A 24,250-nucleotide genomic window follows, 5' to 3' on the forward strand; every position below is an offset into this window, starting at 1 on the left:
CCCAGGGGAACACACCCCCCAGTTTGGGAAAACATGTTTTAATTCTTCCCTATTCTAAATTCAGTGAGTAGTTAGAGTTTTTAACTTTAGTTAATGAAATAAATATTGCAAATGGGTGATTAACGACTGTTAAATGTGTGAAGATTAGAAATAAGGAAAACAAAGCAGCAGAAATGTAGCACTTTAAAGACTATCAAAATGATCTATTCGGTGATGAGCTTTTGTGGGACAGACCCGCTTCTTCAGATTGCTTTCATTTCCAATACAGACTGACATTTATAAGTATAGAGGACTTATTGGAAATGAGATTGAGCTGATGAAGTGGGTCTGTTCCCTGAAAGCTCATCACCGAATGAATCATTTTGTTAGTCTTTAAAGTGCTACATTTCTGCTATTTTGTTTTGTTGGAGTACAGACGAACACGGCTAGCTCTCTGTTACTATTCAACATGCAAGGCACTACAATTAGCTGTTTGGAATGAAAAAACTTAGTAGAAATAAGCAGTAAATGGACATATATGAATAGATAAAATCTAAAGTGAAATGTAAACATTTTGAAGAATTGTTAAGTAGAAAGATGCGATTCATGGTTATATCAATTTCAGACAGTATATCTGTATATCAAATTTTTCAAGCTCAAGTGTGCTGCTCAGTGAAATGGTTGAAGAGGACTCATTTTTAAAAGTGTTGGGCATCCAATAACTCCTGCCAGATGTGATGAGAAATAGTTGGTGCTTAATCCTCTTGAAAATCAAGCCATATATTTAGGTGCTTAGTTATATGGATTTTAAAAAGTCTATTTAAGCACCCATTTTTGAAAATCTTGTATAGCATTTTCAGTTACACTCACACAAATCCTTATCCTTCTGTCTGTCTGTAAAACGTTTGCTAGCTAGGAGCTGTCATGAATAAATGCCTCTAAAGGTTAAACCCAGATGGTCTGTTCTCTGTTGGCAAGCAGCCAGATGAGCCAATGGAAAGAGAAAGCGGGATTTTTGAATTGAAGCAGTTACCTGCTGAGGGGTCAGTCTCTTGTGTGGCTGGTGGAGAGAGACAGAGATGGTTTAAGCCTGAGCAGGCATGGGGAATTCAGTAAATATCGGAGAGGGAAAGTAACAAAGTAGAAATACTTTGTTACACTACCCAAGTATATTTCTTCAGGATTTCTTCTTTACTCAAGTAATTTATTTTCATTAAACTTGTACTTTTACTTGTATTTTTAAAGAAAATATTGTCCTTTTTGCTCACCTACCACTTCCAAAAGCGCTTAGTTACTCACCCCTTTCATCACCCCACTAACAGTTGTGCAAGAGAGTATTCCAATTTGCTAAAGCACAGCTGCATTTGCAATTATCCAATCATCATGCAGTGACAATTAAAAAAATAACAAAACAACAAGCATAATAATCCTGCCAAGGAAGAACCCTTTTAATAGCTGCATCAACACCTTTTCATTCAAAAACAGCTCTTTAATACTCTTAGAGAGGTATCCATGTTAGTATGTATGTTCACAAAAAATGCAGTCATGTAGCACTTTAAAGACTAACAAAATAATTTATAATAATATATTAGGTTATGATATTTCCTGGGGCAGACCCAGTCCTTCACACAGTCAAAAGTAGTGTCTGTGCAGGCACTAACAGCCCTTGACCTGAGCGACCAGGGCTACTGCCCAGGACCTTGTACTGAGAGGGGTGCATATGACTTTACCTGTGGCCAGCCAGCTAGGTAGGAGGAGGAGAAATCCAACATCTCAGCCAAGGACAGGGAGGACAGTGGCACTTACTCTGTCTCAAGTAATTCCTCTTCTCTGGTGGGAGCAGCAGCAAGGTGGGTATCCAAGGCAGGGGCTTTCCATTCTCTCTGGAACAGAGGGCCTCCTGTAGCAGCCCTGTGTCTGGAAGGGGGAGCAGACTGCTGGAAGAGGTTTGCAGTCAGGGTGGGTGGCTGAATTTGGTGGAGATTGAGAAGGCGTGCGTGTTTTCTCTCTGTTCTGAATAACTGGGGCTTGAGGAGGTATTAGTGTGTGTGGGGGGGGGCTTCCCTCTGTGTACCGGGTGGCTGAGATTTGGAGCAACCCTGCTATTTGGGTGTGCGTTGGTTGGGAGCAGGTCTGGGTCCATCCCCACCTCCCTTTCCTCCTACAAGCTCTGCAGGGGAATTGAGGAGGAGGGCTGGACTACAGGCTGTGGGGAGTAGAGTATGACACTTGAGGTGGGAACCTTTAAATTGTGCTCCTCCACTATCAGCAGTTGGTCCTGTCTTCATGCTTCCCTGTCTGGCTTAGAAGTTTTGCTCACTTTTTTTTTTTTTTTTTTTTTGGAGTGGGTAAGCGGCTGCTGATGCTGCTTCCTCAATGTGAGGCAGATGGGTTGGTGCAGAGGAGATAACTATTACTGAAATCAGCTCTCCCATGACTCTTCTAGGGAAATAAGTCACAGTAAGTGATGTTTGGCTGGATGGCTGAAACACATTTATCTTTCATTCAGTTCTTGATTACCTAGTCACACCCTCATACTTGATTTATGTTCTCATTACAAGTTGTACTTATCAGTATGCTAAAATTTCTCAGGTCAGGGGTTCTTGTTAAAGCCCCCTGACCTGAGAAATTTTTGAGCACAGTGTTTTTGGATCAAGATTAAGAATAAGGAATTTTTCTTTGCTCCATTCTTAACCTGCAAACCTTGTTCATGCTCTAGAAGTCACTGGGGTTCCTGGTGTGAGAATCTGAAGTTGAGGTGTAATTGTGTGGGGGAGGGATAGCTCAGTGATTTGAACATTGGCTTGATTAAACCCCAGGTTGTGTGTTCAGCACTCAGGGGAGCCATTTAGGGATCTGGGGCAAATAGATTTAAAAAAAAATCTGTCTGGGATGATGATAGGTCCCACTGTGAGTGTGGGGGACTGGACTTGATGACCACTGAAGTTCCCTTCCAGTTCTGTGAGATTGGTACATCTCCATATATTCCTATTTCTATTTTGTTGTAACTTGCAGTTTCAGCGAGGCACTTGAACCCAGCAACACAGTGGGAATATAGGCTCTGCCCTATCCCATCCCCCAGCCATCTCCTCTGCAGTGTTTCACCCCTGCTCTTCTGGATTATAAAGAGTTGGTGGAATGTACTTTTTATAACTTCGTGTAATATGTATTAAGCTTTTTGACATTTTATAATTTCTGTAGTTTGACTCCTGTGTTTTGTATTCAATTTGGTCACACTTTAGCTTTATAAATGAAGGCTACGGCTGCATTTAAATTCCAGATTTGAAATGTAAATGCATAGCGTGTGTGTATGTAGTATATAATACATATGCATACACACGTGTGTGTGTATACATGTCATGGGGTGTGTGCTTTTTTGCTTTTAAAAAAAAAAAGCCTGCACTCAGCCCCCCACCCTGTGCAAATCTCATGGCTGGGGCTGCCCAGTGCCAGTACTCAGTACCAGCGAATAGCAGCACAACCCCCCCCCCCACTGTATATATATAAAAAATGATGGAACCCTGTGATAACTCTGGATGTTTAACCATAAATTTCCATAGGATGGCTACTTTTTACTTCTGGATACTTGAGTACATTTAAGATGCAGCACCTCTGTACTTTTACCCAAGTAGCTTTCCAGAAGGATATTTTGACTTTTACTTTATTGTCTTTGCAAAGTAGCTGTACTTCTACTCAAGTAACTTTTGGGGGGGATACTTTCCCCACCACTGGTAAATACACAGGCCTCAGTGAAATCTGGGTATATAGCTACATAAGTAGAAAGGAAATGCTTAGTCAGGCACGATCAGGCTATTTTTTATTTTAGATTTGGTGCAGGACTTCTCAGACTGGCTGATGAACACTCTAACTTTTAAACTGAATCCCATGGAAGTAATTCTTTGTACTTTAGTTTAGCTTTCTTTTAGTTGCTTTGTAACACCTACAACCAAGAATGCTTTATCATGTAGCTCTTTTTTGTTAATGAATCACCTTTTTTTAAGGCAATAGGTTGATTGCTACATCCTAGAGAGAGGTCTGTGTATATGCATGCCTAAGACAGAAAGGTAATATATCAGATTGCAGCTTAATTTCTTCCTCTTTGTTTACAAGTTCTCTCCTGATGGAGGTTTAAGAGTTTAGGTTACCCCACAGGGAGACATCCCAAGAGAGTCTTACTAGGATCTAAAGAGGGGTTTTCTCACTTTAGTAGTGGCAGCTGCCTCCCAGGGTCAGGGAATTTGAGACTTTGGGAAGTAGCAGAGGCCTGTAGTGGCAACGTATTTTTAGGGTCTTTTGCGGGCCCCTACCGCCTGCATTCATAGTGTCAAGAGTGGGGAACAGCCTTGACAGAAGAACACAAACTTTTCATCCCAAATATACAGTTGTATGATTAGGTGCCTAAGGTCCATAGGCATCAGGCGAATTTTAATTACATGATTTACAGGGATTTTACACTCTGTTGGCATACCTGATATTGGCCAAATTAAGGCACAGGGTACTGTAATACAAAGTGGGTGAGGTAATATCTTTTATTGGACCAACACACTGGAGAGACAAGCTGGAATTTAGACTGTCTGCACTACCTCTTCTACAGGTAAAACTTATCTTGCTCAATGGTGGGCTAAACCACTGACAATAAGGGCTTGTGTACACAGAACTGCTCCTGTTGTCATAGACCATCTGTACCACATGCATTGCAGAGGCAGAGCTGCGCTGCTGCAGTGCTGTAGGATAGACTTATTGTTAATAGTGAGGGTTTCCAAACTTAGTTGCACCACAACCCTGTTCTGACAACAAAAAATTACTTCACATACTCAGGAGGAGGGACTGAAGTCTCAGCTTGTCCAAGCCCCACTGCCCTAGCTAAGGGAGGGAACGATCTCTCCCGGTACTCTAGATGAACCACCTTGACAAGGGCTCCAGTGCTGTAGCTTTGTTTACACTGGTGCTTTTTAGTGCTGTAAATTGCTGTGCTTAGGAGCATGTGTGTTTTCACACTCCTGAACCAGAAAGTTGCTGTGCAGTAAAGTGGCAGTTTGGACTTAGCCTAAGACCATGATTTTTAGTGTCTAGCAGAGAGTTGTGAATTTAAATTCCTGGGCTCGTGTTTTGAAAGTGTTGTGCGTGTTTCCTTTGATAATGAGGACTGATAGGTGAGATGTGGAATGATCGCTTTTCAAAAGGTGTTAACCAACAGGTGATAGGATGTTTTTGTCTTTTATCATTTTCTTGTGTGAGTTTATTTAAGAATTTAGTGATCATCTGGTTTCACCCACATAATTTTTTGGAGCATTTAGTGCACTGGGTGAGGCACAGCACGTGGTGTGTTAGGTAGGTGCTGGACCTATGTATCTTGAAAGGTGTGTTATGAGAGAAAGGTGGATTATTGTGAAAGTGGAAATATGTGTGCACATTTTGTTCTGTTGAGGTAAGGGTCTGGTGCTACTTTGAGTTGGTGTGTCTGGTCCATGGGGAACTTGATTCTGAGGAAGACCTTGGAGACATGGAGGGGTATTTGAAGACCAGAGGTGGGAGTTCAGGAATGAATTGTTAGGGTGGAGCCTCCTTGAGATGGGTTGTAGTAGTTTGGTGATATCTATTACGGATCCCAGTGTGAGGTTGTGAGTGACAATTCGAGGGTCTGTGGCTGGAGAGGGTTTTATTTCTACGTTGAAGCAGATTCTCTTGGGATATTTGGGTGGTCCATTCTACAATGAGAGCTACTACTTTGATGGAGTGTTGTTTGATAAAGGATGTGTTTAACATGTAAGGCAGTGGTGGGCAGCTGTGGCCTGTGCACCTCGTTTGCCCTTCCCACACGTGCCTCTTGTACATTGGGGCACTGGAGCCCAGCACTTCTTATTCCTCCCCCTTCCCCCCCCCAGCACTTTTGGAGCACCATGAATCACCACTCTTCCTCCTTCCCAGAGCTTGAATGCAGAAAATCAGCTGAGATACAAATGGGGATGGAGGACAAATCACGGGATTTGTGGAACTCCAAATGTTCTGGGAGGGAGTGGGAGGAGTAAAAAGTGCAGGGCTCTTGTGACCCAGTGCGTGAGAGGCATGGGAAAGGGAGCAGATAGTTGATAGGAGATGTGGGGGCTCAAGGTGAAACCCCAGTGGGCCACAGGCTGCAGGTTGCCCACCACTGGCACATGGCCCGCTGAGAGGGAGGGCCACTCATGTGGCCTAATCACTTGTGTTTGTTCGTCTATAGATGGTGTAAGGTGTATGTCCTGGACTTTCTCCTCTGAGCATATTCTGTAGCATCTAAGTGCTTGGCTGTAGATAATAGATATCTTTATGTGGGGATGGTTACTGGATCTGTGAGGGTGGGTATGGTGATATAAGAAATTAGTGCTTGGAAAACCTCTGCAAGATTAGGTTGTTATACTGTGGCAACCAATGTAGTGCGTATTCTGATCTTTTTCTAACTAGGTGCTTTAGGAACAAAATTTATATTTGATATTTTGTTTAATGTAGCAGTTAGAGACACATTAAATATTACATATGCCATTAACCACCTACTGTTTTCCTTCAGTATCTGACATCGAAGGTGGTGATGGATTGCAGCTCCGAAAGGAACATGCACTCAAGATATTTGCTTATATCAACTCCTGGACACAGAGGTATTTTTCTTAAGGGTTTTTAAACTCATCTTATTGGATCCCATTTGTGATTAAAAAATTATGCAGAAAGTAGAGTGACTAGAACGATTAGAATGATGACAATATTTTAGTGTTGTTGTAGTAGCAAAGGGATAGCTGTGTTAGTCTGTACTCCAACAGAACAAAATAGCAGAGATGTAGCACTTTAAAGACTAACAAAATGATTTATTCTGTGATGAGCTGTCCCCACAGAAACTCATCACTGAATAAATCATTTTGTTAGTCTTTAAAATGAGAGAGAACAAAGGAAATTAAGGCCTTTGTTTACATGTAGCCACTTGTGTGCCATGCCACCTCCTAGGTGTGTGTGCGGAAAACACCTTTAAAGCACAGACTGGTATTCCAGAATAAATTGAAGAACATAGCAATAAATAGGCTAAATAATAGTAATGAAAAATATTATAAAACCTTATATATGCTTTTGCTTAATGTTAATTATCCTGCCACATACATTTTTTGCTCTAAAGAGATTTGGGGAAAATCAAGAATTTTTACAGTGAATTTCCAAGATTTTTTTTACAATATCCCGGTGCTGTGACTCAGCAAGATGAACACATGCAGCGTAAAGCTATCACTGTAAAATATACAAGTAATTGAAAACTGCTGAACAATGTCTGGGACCATGTAGTTCTCTATGAGCATCTTGAAATAAATGGGATGCTGACAGGGAGTAATGAGGTCTTCAGTACTGGCACTTGAGATTGGAATTTGTCCCTTTTTCCAGTCTTCCTTGGTTTGTCATGCACTTTGTTACTTACGATATATTTTAATGTGAAACTTCCTAATTAACCATTTTTTAAAAATTCAGATCAGTCTCTTTTTTTATTAATAGCTTCTTCAAGTTGTCAGAGCGCAGACTTCAAGAGATTGTCATTATTGAGATATTTTAATTCTGAACCACTGTAGGAATTTTCACTTTATCTTGTTTTTGTTTGCAGACAGTGTCTGTGCTGCTTCAAGGAGTATAAGCATTTGGAGATCTTTAACCAAGTAGTATGTGCGCTTATTAACTTAGTTATTGCCCAAGTTCAAGCTCTACGGGACCAGCTCTGTAAACATTGCACTATTAATATAGATTCAACATGGCAAGATCCGAACAATCAAACAAATGAGCCACTGAATGTAGAAAGAGAATCTCATGAAGAAGAAAATGGAGAGCGACAAAAAAGTTTAGAGAAAAAGTTAGACTCTGCAAGAACTTGCATCCTGACAGAGGAAGAATCTGCAAAGAGCACTGATGCTTTTAGCTTATGGAGCACAGATGAGAAGGAAAAACTGTTGCTGTGTGTGGCAAAAATCTTTCAGATTCAGTTTCCTCTGTATACTGCTTACAAGCATAACACTCATCCCACAATAGAGGTATATCTCATCCTAACTTGTACATATTTTGTTTTTTGTGAAACATAGCATAGTTATCATTGATAGGCACTTAGCTGATTTTAGTTTTCAAACAGGGTGAGTGGGGATTCATTTCTCCCACTGAATCAATGGGTCTTTCTACTAACACTTTTTGGGAGATGAAACAGCCCCTTAAATCCTTTCTTGAAAGAGTTAATGGGTGGTCTAGGTAAAAGCAATTAATAAATTGTTGACTATAACTGTATAATTTGATTTCTTATTTAGTCATGGTAGCAGGTAGGCAAAAAGGGACCATAATTACATCTTCCTCTCAAAAATGATGTAGTCTAATACCTTTTTATTTTGATCTGTTATAAACATAATTTACAAACTAAACCTTGCATGAGACCACTTTTTTGTTATTCCATAATCAATCAAATAACTGTTAGAACCGCAGGTCTACAAACTTGACCACTGTCTTTACAAGTTTTTCATTATGATGTTACTTTATTACTTCTAAACATTTTTTGCATAATTTATTTTGAAAAATTAAATTTCAGAACTCTTGCAGAAAGAAATGCTTTCATAGCTTTATTTGGGGTGCTAGTTGTCAAATTAAATTAACTTATTTATTGAAAAGCCCCCATTCTTCTTCGAGTGTCCCCGTGGGTGCTCCACATTAGGTGTCGGGCTCGCCCGGCGCCGCAGATCGGATCTTCCAAGCAGTTTCTGCCGGACCGCGCATGCGCCGGTGCGCGCCGCTCCCCCGCGCGCTCCCGGCCATGTGCGCGATCCGGTCCCCGCCAGTTCCTCTTAACCGCCGTCGGCTGCAGACGGAATCCAACTAGGCTAAGGCCAAGTAGTGTATTCAATGGCTTTATCTGTTTTTTCTTAAAGTTTTTTCAGGCACTTAGGCTACTATAAGCTAGCCGTTTGTTATTTTGTAAAAAAAAAAAAAAAAAAAAAAAAACAACAACGAACAAGCTAGGAGAGGGACAGCTCAGCCAGTCCCAGTAACAAGCGCCGGAGGCCAGGAGCTAGGGCTATCAGCCCTCCGGCTAAGGCAGACCATCAGACGGGGAAAACGGCACAAAGAAGGTGCTAAGTACCCACTTAAAAACACAAAGACTCACCAACAATGTCCTCTTCAGGCTTTAAAAAAAAAAAAAAAAAAAAAAAAAATGCTGCTTCTTGACAAGGCCCTCCAGCCAGAAGTGCCGGAGCGGCCGCAGCAGGAGGGACCCTCCGGGGCCCTTAAAAGGAAAGCTGCCTCCCTCACCCCATCAGCGCAGAAACGGAGGAAAGTATCTCCAGCCCGATCCCTGCCGGCAGCAACAGCGAGCGGGACGGGAGGAGCAAGCAGCCCCCAGCCGCAGCAACAGCTGATCGGCGGCGGCACGGAGAGCCACGTGGAAGCGGCTCGGCCTCCAATACTCAGCCAGCCGCCCCGCACCGCAGGTAGGGCGGCGGCTAAGCAAACGCCGGTACTGGCGGCACCGCAGGCAGCGGCACCGACCCCCGGGGAACCGGCGGTGCAGAGCGCGCAGGCACGCAGCCTGCCGGCACCGGAGGACACCGCACATGCGGCATCGCCCTCGAGCGTGCCGAGCTCGGTGCAGACGGGGCCGGAATCCCCTGTATGCTCCCCAGCCCGATCCCTGCCGGCAGCAACAGCGAGCGGGACGGGAGGAGCGAGCAGCCCCCAGCCGCAGCAACAGCTGATCAGCGGCGGCACGGAGAGCCACGTGGAAGCAGCTCAGCCTCCGATAATCAGCCAGCCGCCCCGCACCGCAGGCAGGGCGGCGGCTAAACAAGCGCTGGTACCAGCGGCACCGCAGGCAGCGGCACCGACCCCTGGGGAACCGGCGGTGCAGAGCGCGCAGGCACGTAGCCTGCCGGCACTGGAGGACACCGCACGTGCGGCACCGCCCTTGAGCGTGCCGAGCTCGGTGCGGACGCCGGAATGCCCTGTATGCCCCCCAGCCCGATCCCTGCCGGCAGCAACAACGAGCGGGACGGGAGGAGCGAGCAGCCCCCAGCCGCAGCAACAGCTGATCGGCGGCGGCACGGAGAGCCACGTGCAAGCGGCTCACCCTTCGATAATCAGCCAGCCGCCCCGCACCGCAGGCAGGGCGGCGGCTAAACAAGCGCCGGTACCACCGACCCCTGGAAAACCGGCGGTGCAGAGCGCGCAGGCACGCAGCCTGCCGGCACCGAAGGACACCGCACATGCGGCACCGACTTCGAGTGTGCCGAGCTCGGTGCGGACGTGGCCGGGATCCCCTGTATGTCAGGGGCGGAGTTACCTCCTCAAGGGAGGGGGAAGACTGCACACAAGAGGAGGCATTGCAGCCCCTCTCCGCACAGGGCTGTGTAGTTGCTTTCTCACAGCCCTCCGCTATGTTGCAGACTCCAACTAGAAGGCAGGGGTCCCCCCCCTCCTTGGCCTACCCAGAGCCCCCTTCTCCATTTCTGCAACCAGCCTCACCCTGGCTGGGACCACCTCCACCCTTCCTGGGATTTGAACCGCTGGACTATTAGGCAAAGTCGCTCTCTCCAGGGTCTCGACGGTCTCCCTCCCCCAGACGCAAAGGGTATGCACCAAGGGAGTGGTCTAGGTCACCTTCCCAAGACCAGTGCTTATACTGCCGTGGTCGCCCCTACCACGCAGGGCATAGACACCATCGGCAATCTACTAGGGAAAGATCCCTACGAACGATCTCGTACCCCCAAGGGCAATTGTGACCGGGGACAGAGACTTAAGCATCTCAGGGGGGACTGGTTATGGAACCCCGAGATTTTTCCTCGCACACCTCTAGTGAGAGGGTGTACCATCATCAGCAGGAACCGGAAGGGTCCAGAAAGACGTACCCCAGCGGTTCCTCGCTTTCCTCCCCGGATGAGGCTACGGCCCCGGGGGGCGTCCATCCTCCGGACGATCTCAAACAGTTCCAAGAGCTGTTTTACGAGGGTGGCCTTCACGCAAGGCTTCCAGACAGCAAAGGTGCAAGAGCAACACCATAAGCTCCTCAAAAATCTGAGACCTCCGGCCTCCTCCAAAATAGCAATACCGCTGATGACGCAATCTTGGAGCCTGCCACTATGATATGGCAGACTCCTGCGACTATTCCGCCTGTCCACAAAAGAGCGAAAAAAAAAAAAAAAAAAAATACTTCGTGCCCACGAAGGGCATGGAGTTCCTGTTCAGCCACCCACAACCAAATTCTTTGGTGGCGGAGTCGTCGCAACGTGGGGGAATAAACAAACATGCCAAAAAGCTAGAGCTGTTGGGCAGAAAGGTCTACTCCTCCTCCACGCTACTGTTGCCAATGGCAAATTACGCAGCGCATCTAGCGAACCATAATTTCAACAACCACATTAGGTTGACCTCCCTCATGGACTCGCTTCCAGAGGGCACGAAACCAGTGCTCAAGGCCATCATCCGACCATTTTATAACCAGTGGCAAAGGATCACCACAGACACATGGGTGCTGGAGATCATAGCCACGGGGTACGCCATCCCCTCCCAGTTGCTCCCACCGCCATGACCTCCACCCGGGGCCCCACCTCCAGGAGACCTCCCATGTAGCGAGGCTCAAGCAGGAGGTAGACCATCTCATGCTCGTAGGGGCAGTGGAAAGAGTGCCGGAGCAACTGCAAGGGAGAGGGTTCTACTCGAGGTACTTCCTCACGGGGAGGTCCATCTTAGATTTTCGAGGCCTCACCGGTACCTGCGCAAGCAACGTTTTCGGATGATCACAAACGCCTCCATCCTTACGGCACTAGACGATGGAGATTGGTTCGCAGCCCTCGACTTACAAGGTCCTACCGTTTGGGCTCTCCTCAGCCCCCAGAGTCTTCACCAAGACCTTGGCAGTGGTGTCAGCCTACCTGCACAGACAGGGGGTATTTATATTCCAGTATCTGAATGACTGCCTACTCAAAGGGGCCTCAAAGGAGGAGGTACTACGCATAATATGTGTCACAGCAGGCACGTTCTCTTCGCTCGGCCTGCTTATCAATCTGACAAAATCAAAGACAGACCCCACACAGGACATAGAGTTCGTAGGGGCACGCATAAATTCTATTACAGCGAGGGCGTATCTACCAGAGACTCGCTTTCGGGCCATCGGCTCCCTCGCGCAAGGCTTCACCTTCAGCCCTATGGTGCCGGTTCTGACGTGCTTACAGCCGCTGGGCCACATGGCAGCAGCAACGTTTCGTACAACAGAACGCCAGGTTACACATGCGCAGCATGCAGCATTGGCTGGCGAGCGTATACAAACCGGCAGCACACACTGTTCACAGGATGGCGTCGCCCACAACGGAGGTGCGCAAATCCCTGCAATGGTGGGTAAACCCAGAGAACCTGCTAACAAGGGTACCCTTCCACCAACCACACGTATTGGTTTTTCTTACTACAGATGCCCCCCTCATAGGGTGGGGAGCACACATGGGCGAAGAGGTGACGCAAGGGCTGTGGTCCTCTATGGAGCAGTCACTGCACACAAATATACTGGAGCTCAAAGCAGTGTTCAACGCCTGCAGACACTTTCGAGACCAACTGAAAGGCAAGGTAGTCGGGATCAGTACAGACGATACCTCCACCATGTTTTATATAAATCGGCAAGGAGGAGCTCGGTCCCGTGCCTTATGTGTAGAAGCAGTCCGGTTGTGGAACTGCTGCATCGCCAACAATGTAACCTTGAAAGCCTCGTACTTACCAGGCGCTCGCAATGTGAAGGCAAACCAGCTGAGCAGGCGTTTCGCACTCACGCACGAGTGGCAGATCCGTCCCGATCTGCTGCAACCGATTTTTCCACGCATGGGGTTTTTCCCCAGATAGACCCTGTTTGCTACTCAGCACAACAAGAAGTGCCCACAATTCTGCTCCAGGGCAGGACTGGGACGGGGGTCCCTGAGGGATGCCTTCGCGATCTCATGGAGGGGCCCCCTGCTTTACGCTTTCCCTCCCACAGTGCTCATCCACAAAGTGTTGCAGAAAGCCAGGAGGGAAGGAACCTGAATGATCCCGATAGTCCCAACGTGGGATCGACAGCAATGGTTCCCCCTATTCCTGCGCATGTCGGACCGGCCACTGAGGTCCCCTCCGGTGGCGCGGGATCTGCTCACGCAAGCCCAGGGGTCCATAGTGCATCCGCACCCCCAAAGCCTGCGACTACAAACGTGGTTAATCCATGGCTCAGCTCCCTAGAGAGCACATGTACGGAGGAAGTGCAGCACGTCCTAGAAAGTAGCAGGAGGACTTCCACCAGGAAGACCTTCAAGCAGAAATGGACTCGCTTTACGGCATGGTGTTCTACCAAACAGCTAGCCCCCCTTTCGGTGCCTATGGCTGTGATATTAGAGTATTTACTGGACCTCAAGAGAGGAGGACTCTCGCTATCCTCGTTTCAGGTCCACCTGGCCGCCATTTTGGTGTTCAGACACGAAGAGGAAGGGCACACGGTGTTCGCCCATCCCATGGTTACCAGGTTCTTCAAAGGGCTGGTAAGCCTATACCCCCCTCAGAAACCGCTTCCACCTCTGTGGAACTCGGACCTGGTGCTTAATGCGAAAAGGGGACCACCGTTTGAGCCTTTGGCCACGGTTTCCCTCCGCCTCCTTATGATGAAGACGACCTTTCTTCTCGCAATCACGTCAGCTCGCAGGGTGAGCGAGCTTGAGGCAGTTATGGCAACGCCGCCCTGCGCTGTTTTTCCAAGGAGGCGGTAACCATACGGCTGCATCCAGCCTTTGTTCCTAAAGTTTCTTTCTGAGTTTCATACTAACGAACCTATTGTTTACCCTTGTTTATCCAAAGCCTCATAACTCTAACAAAGAGGTGCGCCTACACCTCCTGGACGTGAGCAGGCGCTAGCTTTCTATATGGACAGGACCAAGTCCTTCCGGAGAACGGATAGGCTCCTAGTCTCTATCGCTCCCAAATCAAAAGGAGAATGTCTCTCTTCGCAGAGAATCTCTAAGCACATCGTATCTTGCATAAAAATGTGCTACAAACTCAAAAAGACTCCTTTACTGGCCACGCCCAGGGCTCATTCCACTAGGGCGGTGGCAGCATCAACAGTCTTTTTTCAAGGGCGTTGCGCTAAAAGACATTTGCAGAGTGGCGACCTGGTCATCCTGTGACACCTTCGCCAAACATTACGCCCTTCACAGGGTATTCCAAGAGGATACCCATCTCTTGGCAGCGGTCCTCTCGGGGACAAGCTGCACATAATCCGATTACCCACCTCCTATCTTGGGTTACTGCTGGGTAGTCACCTAATGTGGAGCACCCACGGGGACACTCGAAGAAGAAAGAAAGGTTACTCACCGTAGTAACGGTGGTTCTTCGAGATGTGTCCCCGTGGGTGCTCCACTACCCGCCCATCCTCCCCGCTCCGGATCTCTGTTTAGTGTTTTGCAGGAGCATCCGAGGCGGTTGGTCAAGGAACTGGCGGGGACCGGATCGCGCACATGGCCGGGAGCACGCGGGGGAGCGGCGCGCACCGGCGCATGCGCGGTCCGGCAGAAACTGCTTGGAAGATCCGATCTGCGGCGCCGGGCGAGCCCGACACCTAATGTGGAGCACCCACGGGGACACATCTCGAAGAACCACCGTTACTACGGTGAGTAACCTTTCTTTCTTCTTCGAGTGTCCCCGTGGGTGCTCCACCATAGGTGACGGCTTGGCCGGCGCCGCAGATCGGATCTTCCAAGCAGTTTCTGCCGGACCGCGCATGCGCCGGTACGCGCCGCTCCCTGGCGCGCTCCTGGCCATGTGCGCGATCTGGTCCCCGCCAGTTCCTCTCAACCGCCGTCGGCTGCAGACGGAATCCGACTAGGCTAAAGCCACATAGCGTATTCAACGACTTTATTTGTTTTTCTCTTTAAAGTTTTTCAGTTCTTAGGATACCATAAGTAACCGGTTGTTATTTTGCAAAAAAAAACAAAAAAAACAAACAACAAACAAGCTACGGAGGGACAGCTCAAGCCAGTCCCAGTAACCAGCGCCGGAGGCCGGGAGCTAGGGCCATCAGCCCTCCTGCGGAGGCAGGCCATCGGACGGGGAAACAGCACAAAGAAGTGCTAAGTACCCACAAGCAAACTCAAAGACTCACCAACAATGTCCGCCTCAGGCTTTAAAAAATGTGAGTCCTGCCGAGAGGCGATGCCAGTGTCCGATGGGCACAGTCTATGCATAAGGTGCCTGGGGGAGTCCCATGTGGCACAAAAATGCGCCTTCTGTGCAAAGTTAACGACCAGAGCACGGAGAGACAGGGAGATGAGAATTAAACTGCTGCTTCTTGACAAGGCCCTCCAGCCAGACGTGCCGGAGCGGCCGCAGCAGGAGGGACCCTCCGGGGCCCTTAGAAGGAAAGCTGCCTCCCTCACTCCATCTGCGCAAAAACGGAGGAAAGTTTCTCCAACCCGATCCCTGCCGGCAGTAACAGTGAGCGGGACGGGAGGAGCGAGCAGCCCCCAGCCGCAGCAACAGCTGATCGGCGGCGGCACGGAGAGCCACGTGGAAGCGGCTCAGCCTCCGATGATCAGCCAGCCGCCCCGCACCGCAGGCAGGGCGGCGGCTAAGCAAGCGCCGGTACCAGCGGCACCGCAGACAGCGGCACCGATCCCCGGGGAACCGGCGGTGCAGGGCGCGCAGGCACGTAGCCTGCAGGCGCACAAGGACTCCGCACGTGTGGCACCGCCCTCGAGCGTGCCTAGCACGGTGCCGACGGGGCCGGGATCCCCCGCCCATCAGGGGGCGGAGTTACCTCCTCAAGGGAGGGGGAAGGCTGCACACAAGAGGAGGCATTGCAGCCCCTCTCCAGACAGGGCTGTGGAGCTCTTCTCTCACAGCCCTCCGCTCATGTTGCAGACTCCAACCAGAAGGCAGGGGCCCCCCCTAGCCTACCCGGAGCCCCCTTCTCCTTTCCTGCAATCAGCCTCCCCATGGCTGGCACCCCCCTCGCCCTTCCTGGGATTTGAATCGCTGGACTATTATGCAAAATCGCTCTCTCCAGTGTCTCGACAATCCCCCTCTCCCAGACACACAGGGTACGTGCAAAGGGAATGGTCAAGGTCACCTTCCCAGGAACAGTGCCTATACTACCATGGTCGTCCCTTCCACGCGGGGCATGGACACCATCGGCAATCTACCAGGGGGAGATCCCCACATATTACCTCGTACCCCCGAGGGCAATCGCGATCGGGGACGGAGACTCAAGCATCCCAGGGGGGGCTGGCCGTGGACCCACGAGATTTTCCCTCGCAAACCTCCAGCGAGAGGGCGCACCATCACCATCAAGAACCGGAAGGGTCCAAAGAAATGTACCCCAGCGGTTCCTCGTTTTCCTCCCCAGATGAGGCCACGGCCTTAGGGGACGTCCATCCCAAGGACGATCTCAAACAGTTTCAGGAGCTGTTTAAGAGGGTAGCTTTCACGCAAGGCATCCAGACAGCACAAGTGCAAGAGAAACATCATAAGCTCCTTAAAAATTTGAGCTCCCCGGCCTCCTCCAGAGTAGCAATCCCGCTTGATGAAGCGATCTTGGAGTCCGCCACTACCATATGGCAGACCCCGGCAACTATTCCGCCTGTCCAAAAGAGAGCGGATAAGAAATACTTCGTGCCGGCGAAGGGCATGGAGTTCTTGTTTAGCCACCCCCAGCCAAACTCCTTGGTGGTGGAGTCCTCGCAGCAAAGATTAAAAACATCTCAGTTTAAAACAGGGGGAATGGACAGAGATGCCAAGAAGCTAGAGCTGTTCGGCAGAAAGGTCTACTCCTCCTCCACTTTAACCTTGCGAATGGCAAATTATGCAGCGCACTTGGCGAACCATAATTTCGACAACTATGCCAGATTAACTTCCCTCATGGACTCGCTTCCAGAGGACAAAAAGCCGGTCCTCAAGGCCATAGTGCGAGAGGGCTACGCGGCTGCGAGGATGGAAGTTCAGATTGCTTTGGACGTTGCGGACACGGCAGCACGTTCCACAGCAACTGCAGTGGTGATGCGACGGGAGTCCTGGCTCCAGACCTCGGGCATACCGAGAGATCTGCAGGCGAAGATAATCGACCTTCCCTTCGACTTGCAGAAGCTGTTTGCTGAATCAACTGACTCGGTCCTTCATTCCAGTAAAGACTCAAGAGCCACACTCAGGACCCTGGGGATTTACACCCCTCCATACTCAAAGAAAAGGTACTACCCACAGCAAAGGCGGTACCAATACCAGCAACAGCGCCCCCAGTATCACAGGGGTTACGAGCAAGGGCGGCATCAGCAGCACCAGCAGTACAGAACCCCCAGGCGACGCTCACAACAGGGCCGTACGTCCTCGGGGCGGGGCCAAAGGCCACAAGTTTGACATACAAATCCAGGGCTGCGCCATCACCACCATTGCACAAGATCATCCGAAACGACTTTTTCACCATCGCCTCCGACCATTCTACGACCAGTGGCAAAGGATCACCACAGACAAATGGGTGCTGGAGATCATAGCCACGGGGTACGCCATCCCCTTCCAGTCGCTCCCGCCGCCGCGACCCCCGCCCAAGCCCCACCCCCAGGAGGCCTCCCATGTAGCCAGGCTCAGGCAGGAGGTGGCCCACCTAGAGTTCATAGGGGCGGTGGAAAAGGTGCCGGAGCAACTGCAAGGGAAAGGGTTCTACTCTCGGTATTTCCTGACGGAGAAAAAAACAGGAGGCTGGAGGCCCATCTTAGACCTTCGTGGCCTCAACAGGTATCTGCGCAAGCAACGTTTTCGGATGATCACTATTGCCTCCATCCTTACAGCACTGGACGATGGAGACTGGTTCGCAGCCCTCGATCTACAAGACGCGTACTTCCACATAACCATTCATCCGGCTCACCGACGTTTTCTCCGGTTCATGGTGGGCAACGAACACTTCCAATACAAGGTCCTGCCGTTTGGCCTTTCCTCGGCCCCCAGAGTCTTCACCAAGACCTTGGCAGTGGTGTCAGCCTACCTGCACAGACAGGGGGTGTTTATTTTCCCGTATCTGGACGACTGCCTGCTCAAAGGGACCTCGAAAAGGGAGGTTCTCCGCATGATACGCGTCACAGCAAACACGTTCTCCGCACTTGGCCTGGTTATCAATATGGCAAAATCAAAGATAGACCCCTCACAGGACATAGAGTTCATAGGGGCTCGCATAAACTCAGTCTCGGCGAGAGTATACCTTCCAGAGGCTCGCTTTCGAGCCATCGGTTCCCTCGTGCAGGTCATCACCTTCAGCCCTACGGTGCCGGTCTTGACGTGCTTGCAGCTGCTGGGCCACATGGCAGCGGCTACGTTTGTGGTACAGAACGCCAGGTTGCACATGCGCGGCATGCAACATTGGCTGGCAAGTGTATACAAGCCGGCAGTACACACCGTTCACAGGGTGGTGTCGCCCCCACCTGGGGTGCGCGAATCCCTGCAATGGTGGGTAAACCCCGGGAACTTGCTAACAGGGGTACCCTTCCATCAGCCGCAAATATCGGTTTTCCTCACTACGGATGCCTCCCTCATAGGGTGGGGAGCGCACATGGGCGAAGAGGTGGCTCAAGGACTGTGGTCACCCACGGAACAGTCTCTGCATATCAATGTTTTAGAGCTCAGAGCAGTGTTCAACGCCTGCAAACACTTTCGAGACCGTATACAAGGCAAAGTCGTCGGGATCAGTACAGACAATACCTCCACCATGTTTTACATAAACAGGCAAGGAGGAGCTCGATCCCGTACCTTATGCGCGGAAGCAATCCGCCTATGGAACTGGTGCATCGCCCACGATATAATCCTGAGAGCCTCCTACTTGCCGGGCACGCACAACGTGAAGGCAGACCAGTTGAGCAGACGTTTTGCGCTCACCCACGAGTGGCAGATCCGTCCCGATCTACTACGGCCTATTTTCCACGCATGGGGGTTTCCCCAAATAGATCTGTTTGCCACTCAGCACAACAAACAGTGCCCACGATTCTCCTCCAGAGCAGGGCTGGGCCGGGGGTCCCTGAGGGACGCGTTCGCGATCCCGTGGGGAGGCCCCCTGCTTTACGCGTTTCCCCCCGCAGTGCTGATCCACAAGGTTCTGCAAAAAGCCAGGAGAGACAAGGCTCGGATGATCCTGATAGTCCCAACATGGGATCGCCAACCATGGTTCCCCCTACTCCTGCGCCTGTCGGACCGCCCACCGATGCCTCTTCCGGTGGCGCCGGACCTGCTCACGCAAGCCCAGGGGTCCATAGTGCATCCGCACCCCCAAAGCCTGCGACTGCAAGCGTGGCTAATCCATGGCTCAGCTCCCTAGAGAGCACATGCACAGTGGAAGTACAGCAAGTCCTAGAAAGTAGCAGGAGGACTTCCACTAGGAAAACCTACAAACAAAAATGGACTCGCTTCATGGCTTGGTGTTCTACCAAGCAGCTGGCCCCCCTTTCGGTGCCTATACCTACAATTCTAGAGTATTTACTGGACCTCAAGAGAGCAGGACTCTCGCTATCCTCGTTAAAGGTCCACCTGGCCGCCATCTCGGCGTTCAGACATGAGGAGGGAGGGCACACGGTGTTCGCCCACCCTATGGTTACCAGGTTCCTCAAAGGGTTGGTAAACCTATACCCCCCTCGGAAACCGATTCCACCTTCGTGGAGCTTGGACCTGGTGCTTACCACACTCATGGGACCACCGTTCGAGCCCTTGGCCACGGTTCCCCTTCGCCTCCTTACAGTAAAGACGACCTTTCTTCTTGCAATTACGTCAGCCCGTCGGGTGAGCGAGCTTGCGGCAGTCATGGCAACGCCACCCTGCACTGTCTTTTCCAAGGAGGCGGTAACCATACGGCTGCATCCAGCCTTTGTTCCCAAAGTTTCTTCCGAGTTTCACATCAATGAACCTATTGTTCTACCCTCGTTCTATCCAAAGCCTCATAACTCCAGCGAAGAGGCGCGCCTACACCTCCTGGATGTGAGGAGGGCGCTAGCCTTCTACGTAGACAGGACCAAGTCCTTCCGAAAATCGGATAGACTCCTGGTCTCCCTCGCTCCCAAATCTAAAGGAGAAGGTCTCTCATCGCAGAGAATCTCAAAGCACATTGTATCCTGCATAAAAATGTGCTACGAGCTCAGAAAGACTCCTTTGTCGGCCACTCCCAGGGCTCATTCCACCAGGGCGGTGGCAGCATCAACAGCCTTTTTCAAGGGCGTTGCATTGAAAGACATTTGCAGAGCGGCGACCTGGTCATCCTACGACACGTTCGCCAAACATTACGCCCTTCACAGGGTATTCCAAGAGGATACCCGTCTCTCTGCAGCGGTCCTCTCGGGGACCAGCTGCACATAATCCGATTACCCACCACCTATCTGGGTTACTGCTGGGTAGTCACCTATGGTGGAGCACCCACGGGGACACTCGAAGAAGAAAGAGAAGTTACTCACCGTAGTAACGGTGGTTCTTCGAGATGTGTCCCCGTGGGTGCTCCACTTCCCGCCCATCCTCCCCGCTTCGGATCTCTGTTAGTGTTTTGCAGGGGCAACCGAGGCGGTTGGTCGAGGAACTGGCGGGGACCGGATCGCGCACATGGCCAGGAGCGCGCCAGGGAGCGGCGCGTACCGGCGCATGCGCGGTCCGGCAGAAACTGCTTGGAAGATCCGATCTGCGGCGCCGGCCAAGCCGTCACCTATGGTGGAGCACCCACGGGGACACATCTCGAAGAACCACCGTTACTACGGTGAGTAACTTCTCTTTTCCAGTTCCACCTGTGGAAATCTGTTAGTGACGAAATAGGACACATAACATTTATATACTGAGATGTCAGTTTATTTGTCTATGTTAAGAAAGTTTAAACTGATATGCATGAGAGCACATTTGTACAGGTGTTAGAAAATATCAGCACTTTACAATACAATTCTGAAGAACAAACTTCAGAGGATGAAAAAGCTTTCCATTCTTTGAGTAGTTAACCTTTCAGTTTAAAATTAACTCGTAAAGATATTATGTAAATTGTATGTGATTTGGCATATATGCTAGTGTGCTTACATGGGCATGTTCAGCCCTTGAATGAGTAGATCTCACCAAAATTGGCAATAATCAGTAAAAATGATTGAACTGGGAAGATGAGTGATTTTTGTTTTTTACGGGGCATTTTTGAGTACCTTTGATTATATTCTATCATTTTTTTGCAGTATAAATCTAAGTTAAAATGTCACATTGTGTTTACAAATATATTTGATCTCAAGTGTCCATTTTTCGTGAACAAGTGACTGTTAAGAGATCAGTAAGTAAAACTTCTTCTTTGAGTGGTCCCCATGGGTGCTCCACAATAGGTGTCGGGCTCGCCCGGCGCCGCAGATCGGAAATCTTCCAGCAGTTTCTCCTGGCTCGCACATGCGCCAGCGTGTGCCACCCCCTGTGCGCCCCCGGCCGCGTGAGCGATCCGGTCCCCGCCAGTTCCTTAACCGCCATCAGCTGCAGACAGAATCTACTCAGGCTAAGGCCAGAGTCAGATTAAATAGTGGTTTTTTTCTATGTGTCATTTGTTGTTTTTGGTTATTAAAAAAAAAAAAGAAAAAAAGAAAGCAAAGACAAAGAGAATATCGGCAAAAAAAAAAAAAGAGAGGAGCGGAGAAGAGAAGAGCGGACATGAAGGCCATTTAGCCCGCCCGCTGCCCCGCAGGCCGGTGATCACTATTTGGGGTGGAAAGGCACGGATTAAGTGCTAAGTACCCTATTAACAGTAAAGGACTCACCGCAGTGGCCTCTTCAGGTTTGAAAAAGCATGAGTCATGCCGTGAATCTATGCTGGCCTCCATGGGGCATAGCAAAGGCATCCGATGCCTGGGGGAATTACAGCTACCCAGACGCGTTCTCACTGTGCTAAGTTCACAGTCAGGGCCAGGAAGGACAGAGCGATGAGGCGTAAAATGCTCTTGTTGATAAGGCTCTCCAGCCGGACTTGCCGGAGAAGCCTCACCCAGAAGGGCCCTCTGGGTTGCATAAGAGGAGGGTAGTTTTTCTCTGACCCCCTCAGTGCAGAAACGGAGGAAACTCTCCCTGGCTCGATTCTTGCCATGCGTTTGCAGCGAGCAGGACGAGCGGAGCACACAGCCACCAGCCGCATACTCAGGCAAGCGGCAGCGCATGTGGCAGAGGCTGAGCCGCCAGTTATACAACAGCCAGCACGCGCAGCACCTAGAGTGTTCGCCAGGCAAGCGCCGGAACAGGCGGCATCCCCACAGGCGGAACAGACCCCCGTGGCACCAGCGGTGCAGGGGCACCAGGCACGGAACCTGCAGGCACCGGAGGAGGATACCCACGCGGCACCGCAGCTGACAGTGCTGAGCATGGCGCTGACAGCGGGGCCGAGATCCCTGACACGGGAGGGGGCGGTGCTGGCCCTGCAGCGGAGGGGCAAGGCAACATCAAAAACCCGGCACCGCAGTCCATCTCTGGACAGGGCTGCGCTGCTGTTAGCACCAAGCCTTCCCCCTGTGATACACATGCCGCACCGAAGGCCTGTGTCTCCACCGGCCCATCCGGGAAAAAAAAAAAGAAAAACCTCCTTCTCCGTTCCTCCAACCAATGTCACCATAGCTTGCGCCACCTTCACCCATGCTGACGTAGTCATCCTTATCATGCTGGACGCAGACAAACCACAGGCCTACACCCAGGGGCAGGTATCCCCCCGGCCGCTCAATACCCCGGTGGGCACTCCCGATCGGGGACGGAAACACAGTTGTCTCAAGGGGAGTTAATTTTAGAACCCCGAGACTTTCCTTCACAATCCTCCAGCAAGCAAGTGTGTCATCGACCGCAGGAACCCGAGGGTTTGAGGGAGGTTTAGCTAAGTGGTTCCTCCTCATCCTCCCCAGATGAGGCCATGGCCCCTGGGGATGTGTCTTCCCCGGATGACCTTAAACAGTTTCAGGAGATGTTTAAAAGGGTGGCTTTCACACAAGACATTCAAACGGCAGAGGTGCAGGAGAAACATCACAAACTCCTGAAAAATTTGAGACCCCTGGCTTCATCCAAAATTGCTATTCCGCTGGACGAAGCCATTCTGGAGTCAGCCACTACTATATGGCAGACTCCGGCCTCTGTTCCACCTACGAATGAGAGAGCGGATAAGAAGTACTTCGTCCCGGCAAAGGGCATGGAGTTCCTCTTCAGTCACCCACAACCAAATTCTTTGGTGGTCGAATCGTCCCAGCAGAGGTCAAAGGCTTCTCGGTACAAATTGGGGGATCGGACAGAGATGCTAAGAAGCTAGAGTTGTTTGGCAGGAAGGTATATTCCTCTCCTATCCTGCTATTGGGAATGGCAAATTATGGGCACACCTAGCAAACCATAATTTTGATAATTACTCCGGGCTTACTCCCCTCATGGATCCACTTCCGGAAGATAAAAAGCCGGTGTTAAAGGCGATTGTTCAAGAGGGCTACGCAGCATCGCGGACGGGAGTCCAGATTGCCCTGGACGTGGTGGACACGGCGGCATGTTCAACGGCAACAGCAGTGGTTATGCGTAGAGAATCCTGGCCCCAGACGTCGGGTATCTCGAGGGACCTACAGGCGAAGATCGTGGACCTTCCCTTTGATACAAAAAAGCTGTTTGCAGACTCAACCGACTCGATCCCTCACTCCAGAAAGGACTCGAGAGCGACACTTTGAACCTCGGGCATTTATGCTCCCCCATACAGGAGGGAAAAATTTTTTCTTCCTCGAGTGTCCCCGTGGGTGCTCCACAATAGGTGTTGGGCTCTCCCCGCCACCGCAGATCGGATCTTTCCAGCAGTTTCTGCCAGACTGCACATGCGCCGGCGCGCGCCACTCCCCTGCGCGCTCCCGGCCACGTGCGCGATCCGGTCCCCGCCGGTTCCTTCTTAACTGCCATCGGCTGCACATGGAATCTGCTCAGGCTGCGGCCAGAGTCAGCGTATTTAGAGTTTGTCAGAGTTTTAGAGTTCTCTTTCAGAGTTCTTAGTTAAATTGTTTGTTTCTTTATTGCAAAAAAAAATATATATATATAAGTAGAAAGTCTTAGAAACGAGAGGAGGAGCGGAGGCACCCCGGGGACGTGAAGGCCAGTAGGCCTCCTGCTGCGGCAGGCTGGGGTCCGTGAGAGGGGAACAGGCACAGAGAAGGTGCTAAGTACCCTATTAACAGCTCAAAGACTCACCGCAATGTCCTCTTCAGGATTCAAGAAGTGTGAGTCCTGCCGCGAAGCTATGCCGGCCTCTGATGGGCACAGTCAATGTATCAGATGC

At 50.3% G+C, this 24,250-nt stretch overlaps 1 protein-coding gene across 4 annotated transcripts in view; it reads left to right on the forward strand.

Annotated features, from left to right (window-relative positions):
- USP34 (ubiquitin specific peptidase 34) overlaps window positions 1-24,250 on the forward strand; it is a 344,835-nt gene that overhangs the window by 36,697 nt on the left and 283,888 nt on the right. For all 4 annotated transcript variants that reach the window (XM_074989455.1, XM_074989457.1, XM_074989456.1 and 1 more), the window contains exons 2-3: window positions 6,524-6,611; window positions 7,589-8,009. In XM_074989455.1, coding sequence (XP_074845556.1) covers window positions 6,524-6,611; window positions 7,589-8,009 — 509 coding nt within the window. The remainder of the gene's footprint in view (window positions 1-6,523; window positions 6,612-7,588; window positions 8,010-24,250) is intronic.

Source organism: Carettochelys insculpta, chromosome 3 (assembly GCF_033958435.1).
Source record: "Carettochelys insculpta isolate YL-2023 chromosome 3, ASM3395843v1, whole genome shotgun sequence".
Lineage (NCBI taxonomy): Eukaryota > Metazoa > Chordata > Testudines > Carettochelyidae > Carettochelys > Carettochelys insculpta.